Source organism: Helianthus annuus, chromosome 14, assembly GCF_002127325.2.
Source record: "Helianthus annuus cultivar XRQ/B chromosome 14, HanXRQr2.0-SUNRISE, whole genome shotgun sequence".
Classification (NCBI taxonomy): Eukaryota; Viridiplantae; Streptophyta; class Magnoliopsida; order Asterales; family Asteraceae; genus Helianthus; species Helianthus annuus.
Window position 1 is genome coordinate 153,754,854 of NC_035446.2, and position 11,684 is coordinate 153,766,537.

Here is an 11,684-nt window from a genome sequence, read left to right on the forward strand (position 1 = left end):
GCCCTTACGGGGCATAGTTTGAGTTTAAAACCATTTTGGGCATAATAGAAGATATCTTATTGATATCACAACATATTTAAGGTATATTAACTTAGTAAACTTGTATATGATTCTTTCGGTTACTCGTTACGCACTTTTCGCGTTCGGATCGGCTTATGTAACTAGTTTGCATATATTAGCCGAAACGGGTCAAACCATATCATTTTTGTCTCAAAATCCAGAATGTGTTTAGTTTACCCATATTATACAAGTCTCTAAACTTTTCGGGTCTAAATCACATTCTATTCCGGTCTTCGCTTAATCATGCGTTTAAACCGTATCTATCTTTAAAACTAACCGGTCTAAGCTTAGGCTAAATTAAAGACCCGTTAGGAATCTAATAGGTTATTATAAACCTTCGTTCCAGAATAGGAGACCTGGTAAAAGCTACGTGCACTTGCTTATTGTGATTATTACTTGCAAAGGTAAATACTTTTAACTTATTTTCCCTATACGGGCTTGGGGTACGGTATATAGAATACCGTTTGGTCGGGCATTGAATCTTTAATCAAATGAAGGTTAAATCATTGAAATGACCTGTTTAAATTGTTTTGTTTACTTAAAGCCTTTGGGGGGTTAATGACCATGTCCCGGATATCCTTGGCATCATTTTAAGAAATGGCCACGACCTAAGCACGCGGGTGTAGGCGTACACCCGTTAGTGCATAAATAATTAATAAGGTATAACCGCCGGTTTCGGGATTAACCGCTGCAGGACTATATCAAGTGGTGTGTCTATTGATCTTTAACCCGGTGTAAACCCGGGCTACTGAACGCATAAGAAACATGTAATTCTTTTACAAGATTATTTACAAATAATTATCCCAAGTTATAAAAATCTTTTGTGCCATGTGCATTCAAATCAATTTTAAACCTTTTCAAAATGAGTCAGTTAAATTGTATTTACCAGTGCAAACTGACGTATTTTCCCAAAAAGGTTAAGTGCAGGTACTACTCGTAATAGGCTGGCCTCTCCTTAGCATCAATAAGAGTCTCGCAAGCTTGGATGCAATGAGTCTGTTGAACAAGTTTCCTCTTTATTTTGATCCGTCTGTGGATCTGTTTCAGCCACTTTGTGATACTTAATATTACAATCTATTTGGTTGAAATGAATCTATCTTTTTGCTTCCGCTGTGCATTTATAATTTGTGTTGTTTGACTATGATGATATCAACTACGTCACGATACTCCCCACCGGGCCCACCGGTAATACGTGAAAATATCGGGGTGTGACAAAAAGATCAGAAATCTCATGGAAGCAAGGTTTAAAGACACCCAGGCAGATATCAAGGCAATCAAGGCCCATTTACTAAACACCACTGGCACTGCTCATCCCTCTATCATATTTGTGGACAACCCACCACCAGCTGATGCCAAAAAGGGGGAGAAAATGAAGCAGTTGACAAAGAAGGGATATGAAGATGGATTGTACATTGCATCAGACAATTCAAGTATGCTTGCAGACATCCCTTTGCCAGATGGTTCCAAAAAGATTGATGTAACCACAAATGCCATTGTTGATGCAAAAGGAAGGGTAAAAAGGGATATGGAGGCAAAGGACAAGCAAGGTTTGAACAGGAGAAGAGAGTTTTTATGGAAATGAATGAGCCGGGTATTTCAGAACCAAAGGATGAAGAAAATCCTAAGGTCAAAAGAAAGCAGCCCACTAGACATCAATCTCCCAAACCAACAGATGTTAAAACTCCTGTTGTATCAACAACTGTTGGTACTTCAGTGGTTTCAACAACTGTTACCCAAACAACTGCCACCACTTCAACACACACCACAACTATTGCTCCCAGTTCAACCACTGCCTCACCAAAAACATCATCACCACCAAAAATCACCTCACCACCAAAAACAACTTCATCACCACCACCATCTCCTGCTAAAAAGCAGAAGACTTCAGATGACACATCATCTGTTGTAATGACAAGAGTGGTTGAAACACCAGTTGTTCCAACAACTACTGCTCCCACTTTAACCACTGCCTCACCAAAAACATCATCACCACCAAAAATCACCTCACCGCCAAAAACAACTTCATCATCATCATCATCTCCTGCTAAAAAGCAGAAGACTTTAGATGACACATCATCTGTTGTAATGACAACAGTGGTTGAAACACTAGTTGTTCCAACAACTGTTAGTCAGCAACCTTCCACTCAAATCACTACCACTCAATCCATCAAAACACCACCAACCTCTCCTGAACCCAAAAGGAGAAGGGTAACCATTGTTGTCCTAGATGATGACACTTCACCACCACAAACATCCACACAATTACTGCCAGTTGTACCTTTTCCAAACCATGTTCCTCTTTCTTCAGCTCAAGTTCAAAAACCAAACACTGCCATCACTCCTGCAAGTGCTCAGTACCCTTTAGAGCTTATAGCAGTTAGAGAGGAGATTAACTCCTTCTACACTAAAGATGACCCTGCTAAAAGGAGTTTGCCATCTCTTGAAGGATATCCTAGGCCAAACAACATTGAAGAATATATGAGGTTAAAAGCTCAACAAGCAGAGGATATCTCTAAACGGAATTCACATGGTAAATCTGATAAGGAAATACAAAGATTCTATCAATACCTGCTAATTCAAGTCAGAACATTGGAGCAGTTTGCAAACAAAACTTTGTCAGCAACTATCAGAAAGAGCAGATGAAACCTTGAGAAAAGATTATCTTGATAACATCATCGCTTACAAAACGTATAAAGGAGAAAGGTACTTGTACAAAGAATGGACCATTAGTGAGCTTGAAAGTGAAGCAGCCAGAATTCAAGATATGATCAAAAACAAGGTGAAGCAGACTCCTCCTATCTGGGCAAAGTTTAAGAAAAATGTACCAGAAAGGACTCTGCAGCTGAAGAGGATGAAAGAAGAGCTGATTACAGCTGCTTTTGGTTCAAAGAATCAAGTGACAAGATGGAAAGAGGATAAAGTGTTTGCATCTTACAAAAGGCTGGAAGAACTAAGGAAGAAAAATCCTAATATTCCACAAAAGCCTGATTATCCTGAAGCGGTGGTTTCAGCTGAGCCACAAAAGCAACAATTCAGGAGATCCACTGCTCCACCTGCTGCCATCCTTTACCAAAGAAGGAATCAAAATGAGATGGATAAAATAACAGCAGCAGATAAAGAAGCAGTGGATTACCTTGTGAAAGTAAGGGTTAAACGGATTATTGAAGAAATACTTGAATCTTGAAATAAATTCAATCATCCGGTTCTATTTTAAAATGTGTATTGAAAGCATTTCCCCTGTTTGATTTGTGCAAAGTTTATTTCCATTTTAATTCCGCTGCATTACTTGTTCATCTTCTTAATTCTTATAGAAAAACACAATCAAAAAGAAACTCAGATCCTAACAACAGTGGCGGACCCAGGAATTTTTTCATGGGGGTGCGGAACATTTTTAAAAATTTTAGGCCCCTAAGTACATAAGTAAAAAAATCGGTTGTATCGGGTCGGGTCGGGTCATGCAAGACAAAAGAATATCAAACTAAATTTATATATTTCGCAAACACGTCAAACTTTGTACAAACATAATTAAAACGTCGCCCTACGGGTTTTCATTTTTTGAAATCTATCCAAAACATCATCTAAAGCTACTTTCTTAAGCAAGTCTTTCTCTATATAGCATACACAACTATCACTTAAATTCTCATCCCCAATCCGATTACGCAAGTCGGTCTTCACATTCTTCATTGCCGAAAAACATCTTTCAACGGTTGCGGTTGCGACGGGTAATACGAGAACAAGCTTCAATAAGCGATATACCAATGTAAAAGTAACGTGAATATTTGTTGAAACCATTAACCTTACAAGACTTGACAAACCATCCAAGTTGGCGAATTGTTTATCTTTTTTCACAAAATCAAAGTAGTTTCCGAGTTGAACCGGAAGCCTTCGTTTGTCCTCTTCATTGAAATCATATGGATACTTCTCGGCTAACTTTAGTATATTTGGAATGTCAAATGCACTAAAATTATCACAAGGACTTAAACAACTCATACAAACAAGTAGTTCCGATGTTACCTCATTAAAACGGTTCCCAAATTCTTGTATTTGCAAATCAAGAACCGCATTGAAGCAATCATACTCGTAATAATGCCGATTTGTGATGTTCGTCTTTCTTCTTGGCCACCTTGGGTTAACGTATTCATCATCCAATTTTTTCACCTCAAGTTCATACATGTCACAAAAGGAGTTAACCTTCTCCAAGAACTCATTAAAACCTTCCAACCTAAACTTTTCAAGTTGGTTTTTGGTGGAAGAAACCAACTTAACCGCATTCATCAAATCTTGCTCCTTTCTTTGAAGACATTGGGACAACGTATGTGTGATGTTTAGAATATGCTCCATCAAGTGTATGTAAAATACAAAGTCGTATTTTTTCATATCCTCTAGAAGTCCGTCCGCTTGTCTACTACAAGGAAGAGTTTGACCCGTTTCTACTAACCATCCAAGAACTTCCATAATGTTTGGATATAAAGAAATTAAACGGGAAAGTGTCTTGTAATGGGAATTCCAACGTGTATCCCCGGGCCTTGAAAGTGTCATTTCTTGGTTCAACCCACTTCCGGTACAAAGTACGTCTTCCATTTTTTCCAATTGTCTTCTTTGGCTTTCACGAAGCATATCTTGTCGTTTAGAAGATGCCCAAACGGCATTTGTCAAACATGTTATCGTTTCAAAAACTCTCCAAATTGGTGTGTGTTTGTGCGCCACCGCCACAACAACTAGTTGAAGTTGGTGTGCAAAGCAATGAATATAAAAGGCCGAAACATTTTCCTTTAAGATTAGAGCCCTTAGGCCGTTAAACTCGCCCGACATGTTACTTGCCCCGTCATAGCCTTGGCCTCTAATCCTTTTCAAACTTAACCCATAACGTGCCAATATATCATCAATAGCCGTTTTGAGTGTTATTGCGCTTGTCTCTTTGACATGAACAAGCCCAATAAAACGCTCCTTAACAATCCCAACTTTATCAACAAAACGAATAACAACCGCCATTTGTTCCTTTTTTGATACATCACATGATTCATCTACTAATAAAGAAAAAACATCATCACCAAGTTCTTCTAAAATTTGTTTAATTACCTCTTGAACATAACAATGTTTGATGTCCGCTTGAATTTTAGGACTTGTCATTTGGTTATTCGCGGGTGCATTCTCTAAGATAACTTTAGCAAGCTCTTCATTCATTTCACCCATGAGTTCTAAAAGCTCTAAGAAATTCCCTTTATTTAATGAATCTTTTGATTCATCATGTCCACGAAACGCCAATCCGCCATTCAACAACCTTTTCCCAAGCAAAGTAGAAGCACTAAGTCTAAGTCGGTATTCACGTTTCTCCTTAGAGGTTCTATTGTCCCATTGTGTGTGTACCGCTTGATTTTCGTTAACTAAATCGGCACTCTTTTGGAAACATTTGTTGTGTAGACTATTAACTAAACCAACATGTTTTTTAAGTGATGCATGTACCTTTTTCCAATTGTTATACCCACCGCTCACAAATGTGTCTCTACCATCTCCGAAGTGGCTCCTAAACAAATAGCAACATAAGCAAAACACGCGATCCGATTTTGAGCTATACTCTAACCATCCCTTATACTCATGTTTGTCATACCATTCTTCCTTAAATTTTCTTAACTCGTCACCTTGAAACGTTGTTTGTGGGAATTCGATACCTCTTGGTTGATACGGTCCTCTTAGTATATATGCCCTTCTAATCTCATCCCGTTGATTCACGTTATATGATTCTATCGGCTTGCGATCATACGGATCCGAAGGAAGAGTATCCAAATCAATTAGTTCCGAAGATGTATCCACTTTCCTCTTGACAAATCGTGCCATAAAGTCTCTACTCATGGTTCCTATAATCCTATCACAATAAATTGATCCATGACCATAAGTTCATCATTCCATAGCCTTTTTGTTTAATTTTAACTTTCAACCATTCAAGAAATCAAGCCCTAAAATTGTTTAATAACCCCTAAAAATCATCTAAATAACATAATCATTATAAAAATCATCTAAAGCAGTAAAGCAACGACTAAACACAAGATTTTTCAAACCTATTTAAGAATTTTATTACCCCTTTCTACCTTAATATCAAGTAAAATCATAAAAAAAAAAAAGAACAAAACTTACCTTTGAAGATCACCGGTCAGTTTTGGGCGGATTCCGGTCACTTTCCGGCTGTGATCGACCTGGGTTGTTGCTGTTGATGATGTCGCTGGCGCTGGGCAGGAGGAAAAGATCGCTGGGCGGGATGATGATGGGAATTGAAGGGGTGCAACTAATTACTATATATCATATATGGGCTAAAGTTCAATTTTTTTATTTAACTTATTTGGGTAATGGACATGGGCTGCAGATTTATGTTAGGGGGCAGTGGGCTACTCGGCTAATGGGCTGGAGGGCAGAATTTGGTTTGGGTAATTGGGTAATGGACTAGTGTATATAATGTATTAAAATAGGTAGTATTTTTATAAAAAAAACCAAACTATCTCTAAAAAAATGTATAATATTAATCCATAATATTTTCTACCTATGGTGTGCGGACGAAAAATTCCAAGGGGTGCGCCCGAAAAATTCCAAGGGGTGCGGACGAAAAAATCCAAGGGGTGCGGACGGGATTTTCGTTGGAAATTTACAAAAAAAATTTTTTTCCTCGGGGGTGCGCCCGCCCACCTTGGAATGGTGGTGGGTCCGCCCCTGCCTAACAACCTCTAATATGGGTTCATGATCCAATCCGGTGATTTGAGGACATTGTTGTTGAATCGAATGAGATGGTTGATGTAATGTGGTCGTATTAATAACAAATACTAATTAATATAACTAAGTTTCCGGAGCCTGGGAAGCAATCCCGGGTAACACGTTTATTAACTTTGTTGAATATCTTTTATATTTACTTATAGTTGTCTTTTAGCTATAATAGATAACACGTTTTTGTACAATATCTATACACATATCTATATGTTCTGTTAATATGTGTTATGCATGGTTTTCTAAGAAACGACCCGTGTTTACACACGGGTCTTACCGCTAGTATTTGATTATACACATATAAGGGACACGGTTAGTCGGTTATATCATTTATTCATTGTACAAATCATATACGGTCCATATTTCCATTGATTATTGAACAAATCATATATGATCCATATTTCCATTGATCTTTAAACTCAAGGACGTAGATTACAAAAAGTATAACTATAAATTAAATGGTCAAACGCAAATATCAAAAAGATTATTATAGTTTATCCAACCTTACCACTTTGAGTTGATCAAAAAGATTATTATAGTTTATTCAGTGTTACCACTTGGGTTGAAAAAGCACCCATTTACCAATTACACCAACAACAGAAACAGAATTGAAATTCAAAAATATTGAAGGGACTTGAAAAATCAAAAACCTTTGAGCACGTCCAAAAACCAAGTGCACTAAAGGCCACACAAACACACAATTTTGTACATTTTTTTTCCAAACGACAATGATTCAATAAAGTACAAGGAGCTTAAGCGTTGCTCCTGGACGATCCAAGAGCTTTAACCGAGCCTGCCCTCAGTACGAACTGGTGGTAGATAGCCGCTATGGCCGCTCCGATCATTGGTCCCACCCAGAAGATCCACTGCACATATCAAATCCAATTCACATAATCAGTTTATATGAACATGTAGCGTAGGGTAAAATTAATGGTGCAAAACATGACATTAAAGGCATACTATAAATACAACTCACTTGATCATCCCATGCCTTTTCTTTTCCGTAGATAACTGCGGCCCCAAAACTACGGGCAGGGTTGATTCCAGTACCGGTGATTGGGATGGTGGCCAAGTGAACCATGAATACGGCGAATCCGATAGGGAGAGGTGCCAACACCTTTAATCCAAACAATTATATATATGTTAAAACTTAAAACAACAAGAGGATACATGCATTTGGAATATATGCAGCAGAGTAAGTATATACTTACGGGGACATGAGAGTCACGTGCGTTTCTCTTTGGGTCAGTGGCTGAGAAGACGGTGTAGACTAGGACGAATGTGCCAATGATTTCCGCACCCAAACCGGTGCCTTTGTTGTACCCATCTGCAAGCTCATTGGCACCACCGCCATAATTGGTGTAGTAAGACTTTTGGAAAGCTTTCACCAGACCACAACCACAGACCGCACCCAAGCATTGAGCCACCATATACATAACCGCCCTTGGGAGGGTCACCTTCCTTGCCAAAAACAGCCCGAATGTGACCGCAGGGTTAATGTGTCCACCAGAGATACCAGCAGTGCAGTAAACGAGAACAAAGATCATGCCACCGAAGGCCCAAGCGATGCCGAGAATGCCGACGCCACCGCACTGGTCAGTGCTGTGGTCGGGGTCGGTTTGGGACTTGTAGCCGATGACGGTCAAGACGGTGATGTAAAGGAACAAGAGGGTGGCGATGAACTCGGCAATGATGGCTCGGTAAAAGGACCATTTGGTGAGCTCCTCTGGGTCAATGAGGTCAGCTGGTGGGGGGTCTTGGTAGTCTTTTGCACCGTATTCATGGCTTGCTACTTCAATGTCTTTGCCCATAATGTGTGTGAGAGTGTGTGTAAAACAAAGATTGATGTGCTCGATGGTGAGAAGAGTGGAAAACTATAGGAAGTATTTATATTGGTAAGAATGTAGAATAGTATTGAGGATGGCATTTATTTTTGTTAAAAAATAACTGAATAGTTGTGTGTTCCAACTGCTAATTATTTTGCATTAACTTGTGTATTTTTATGTTAAGGGTTTTAAAAATTAAAACAATAGAGTTGGAGAAGATGATTACACATAATTCTCACCCACCACCGTCCATTCCAGTTTTTTTATTTTTATGCCACCTAGATTCCACTAGCCAAGCAATGCCTCGAGTTGGTTTTTTTCTGCAAACCCAGCAAATCTCTACCGTTATTTTCTCTTAAATATAATTCGTGGCCTTAAGAATGCCACTTGTCAAATAACTAGAATTATATACTTAACAATCAAATACTTTTGTCAATGTTTAAATTGGTCTTTCTGTACTAGACCTTAAATTTTGTATAAAACGGACAAACCCCGTCTCGTTTGTGTTGCCAAATGGCCCAAATGCCAACTTTGTCGTGGCCCATGGGCAGATGGGCTCATGGTCCGCTTGTAGTAAATCAAAATATTTGGGTCGGGAGATTTACTAGACAGAGTGGGTTTATATTTGTCATCAGCCCACTTAAAAGTTGTGATTAAAAGTCTAAAATAATTTCAATTATTTTACAAAGTGTCATCAGCCCACTTAAAAGTTATGATTAAAAGTCTAAAATAATTTCAGTTATTTTACAAAGTTTTAATAAAGAGGATTAAAAAACCTCCAAAACCCACTTTGCCTATAGACAATGAAAAAATCAAAAAAACACATCATAAAGAGATATTCAAGCCATTACAAATTCTAAAACCTACATGTTACCATCTTCATCCTTATAGTTTAGCTCTAAATCAACTTCATCTTAGAATTATGCTTTATATTTTGAAAATCTCCTGAATCACGTTCCCTATCCCTATCTCTATTCAATTAAAATTATATTTTATATTATTTTTTTCTTTTTCTCTTACTTAAAAGATGAACAAAATAGAAGAGGTGAGCAATAAATAATAAGTCCTGAATACACTCATACAGGAACTAGGAAGTGAATCCTTCATATGCACTTTGAGGAACGAGATGAAATGCTTAGATAAAAATAAATAAATAAAAAACCTTAATTTTTTTACTAAAATTATAGGGATGAAATTGAAATTGAGAACCGGATAAAGAATGCTCTCACTCAAAAGTGTTTTTGACGTATGAGTTAGTAAATTATTTTCTTCAGATATATATGTGCTCTGTCTAGGTACATTGTGTATATGTTTTTAAAAACATTTGTTAAAAAACGGTGGGAGAGGGTGGTGGTATACTGGTATACCATGTTCGATCGTTGATTTTTTTAAGAAACCTGAATTAAAATAGTGAATGTGAAACACATCATATTCAAACATCACAAACAAAAAGTAAATTTGTATCCGAAAAAAATATGTTAATTTTCAAACAACTACATAGAAAATAGATTTAAAATATTTATCGTGACGTAGCTGAAGTTTTAATTTAGGGCTGGAAAGTGAAGTTTTTGGTGGCATTGAGAGTTGAGACGGTCCACAAATTAGTTATACTTGTAGCTAGAACATACAGAATGTCAAACAAATAAAAGCATAATAGCAACACAATTAAATAAAAAGTATTTGATTAGCTTGGTTTATAAAAAGATTCAGCTATTTAGAAAAGTTAATTTAGATAGTTTTTCATTTAAGAGCTTTTAGGAGATTATCTTCAATTATAATGTCTTAAAAAAATTCATATACAAACGATTTTTTTTTATTCTGAGACTAAAATACGTGTTTAATAAGATGGATAAAAAATTCAAAAAAAAATTCTCACCTTCACTTTTCATGTTAAAAGTATTTTGTATGTTAAAGACTCATTTTTACAATAATTTAACCATTAGTTTTAGTTATGTCTTACGAATTATTATTATTTATTATATATATATAATAATATATATTCGGTCATCTAATTACGATAAGGCCAAGTCAATTGGGAAATGGGCAGGAATGGCAAAGCTGTCAAAAGAGATGGGCGTGAAGAGGCTATACGATTCCCGTGAATAAAACCATTCATACAAATTCATTATCTTTCTAAAATTTTCTATAACTTTAAAAAACATCTACCTGACTACTTTTAACAATAAAAAAAAAAATAAAAGTTAGCTTTATATTACATTACTTATTTTAATAAGTTTTTTATATATTTTTATTGATGTTGTATCTATTAGATTTTATTACGATAATATGTACATAAAAGACTATGGCTCTACTAATGGACAAATACAATACAGCTTTTCTGAAACAACATAGGGAGAAAGCAATAAGTGGGTTTACTCATATAAGTTTGGGCAGGCAAATGTCATGCAAGTCGGTGGGCCCACAGCCCAGCTAGAGTCTATCCACTTCTGAGGGCCTGTCAATTAGCAAGCTGCTTCACCTTATATTGGACCAAGTGTCATTCTCTTGTAATGTCCCAACAATTTAAGCTTATCTTAGGTAAAAGTTAAAAAATTAGGACTTAGGTCCCCCTTTCTAACTCATGTATGAGCAATTGTCTATGGATGAAGTTTGAATCTCAAGTTTGGTCAACTTCTTGTTTTATAGATATTATATAAAAAGTTATCGTGACAATCAAAATATTATAGACCACGAAATACAACCTTGTCAATGGATAATTGGATAGCAGTCTACCATCTGGACTTCTTTAGAGCTTAGACGTAAACTCTATTCGTTATTACAAGTATTAAAATGTTACTCTTGTTTTTCTTTTTGGCCAGCAAAAGGAAATTATACAAACTTCACTACAACTATCTTCTACCAACTCCAACTCAAGAGCATTGAATCACAAATAGATGAACTCAATCTTATGTTACATGAGATTTTCATTCTTATGTATCCCCTGTTGGTAACTGGGAAAATCGTTACATGGCTGGTCAGGTTGTGTTGAAGGCAGAATCAGAGAAATTTGCTAAACATGAAAAAGCTTGTGTTGAGAATCAATATGTC

General features: G+C 36.8%; 2 protein-coding genes across 2 annotated transcripts; both read right to left on the bottom strand.

Annotated features, from left to right (window-relative positions):
- Nucleotides 1-3,760: 3,760 nt before the first annotated feature.
- Nucleotides 3,761-5,910, bottom strand: LOC110907619 (zinc finger MYM-type protein 1-like). Its single transcript, XM_022152572.1, has 2 exons — nt 3,876-5,910; nt 3,761-3,798 (listed from the first exon to the last, which is right to left on the bottom strand). The coding sequence occupies exons 1-2, from the start codon at nt 5,908-5,910 to the stop codon at nt 3,761-3,763; spliced, it is 2,073 nt and encodes a 690-aa protein (XP_022008264.1).
- Nucleotides 5,911-7,395: 1,485 nt separating this feature from the next.
- LOC110904451 (probable aquaporin PIP2-4) lies at nt 7,396-8,659 on the bottom strand. Its single transcript, XM_022150298.2, has 3 exons — nt 8,022-8,659; nt 7,787-7,927; nt 7,396-7,676 (listed from the first exon to the last, which is right to left on the bottom strand). The coding sequence occupies exons 1-3, from the start codon at nt 8,619-8,621 to the stop codon at nt 7,563-7,565; spliced, it is 855 nt and encodes a 284-aa protein (XP_022005990.1). The 5' UTR covers nt 8,622-8,659; the 3' UTR covers nt 7,396-7,562.
- Nucleotides 8,660-11,684: the final 3,025 nt, after the last annotated feature.

Bases quoted from the DNA above. Each gene is read 5' to 3' on its own strand.
- LOC110907619 (XM_022152572.1), bottom strand. From the start codon at position 5,910: ATGAGTAGAGACTTTATGGCACGATTTGTCAAGAGGAAAGTGGATACA. The intron at 3,799-3,875 runs GTTTGTCAAGTC...CGCTTATTGAAG, and splicing joins ACAATTCGCCAACTTGGATG to CTTGTTCTCGTATTACCCGT.
- LOC110904451 (XM_022150298.2), bottom strand. From the start codon at position 8,621: ATGGGCAAAGACATTGAAGTAGCAAGCCATGAATACGGTGCAAAAGAC. The intron at 7,928-8,021 runs GTAAGTATATAC...TTTGGATTAAAG, and splicing joins CACGTGACTCTCATGTCCCC to GTGTTGGCACCTCTCCCTAT. The intron at 7,677-7,786 runs GTGAGTTGTATT...TGATATGTGCAG, and splicing joins AAAAGGCATGGGATGATCAA to TGGATCTTCTGGGTGGGACC.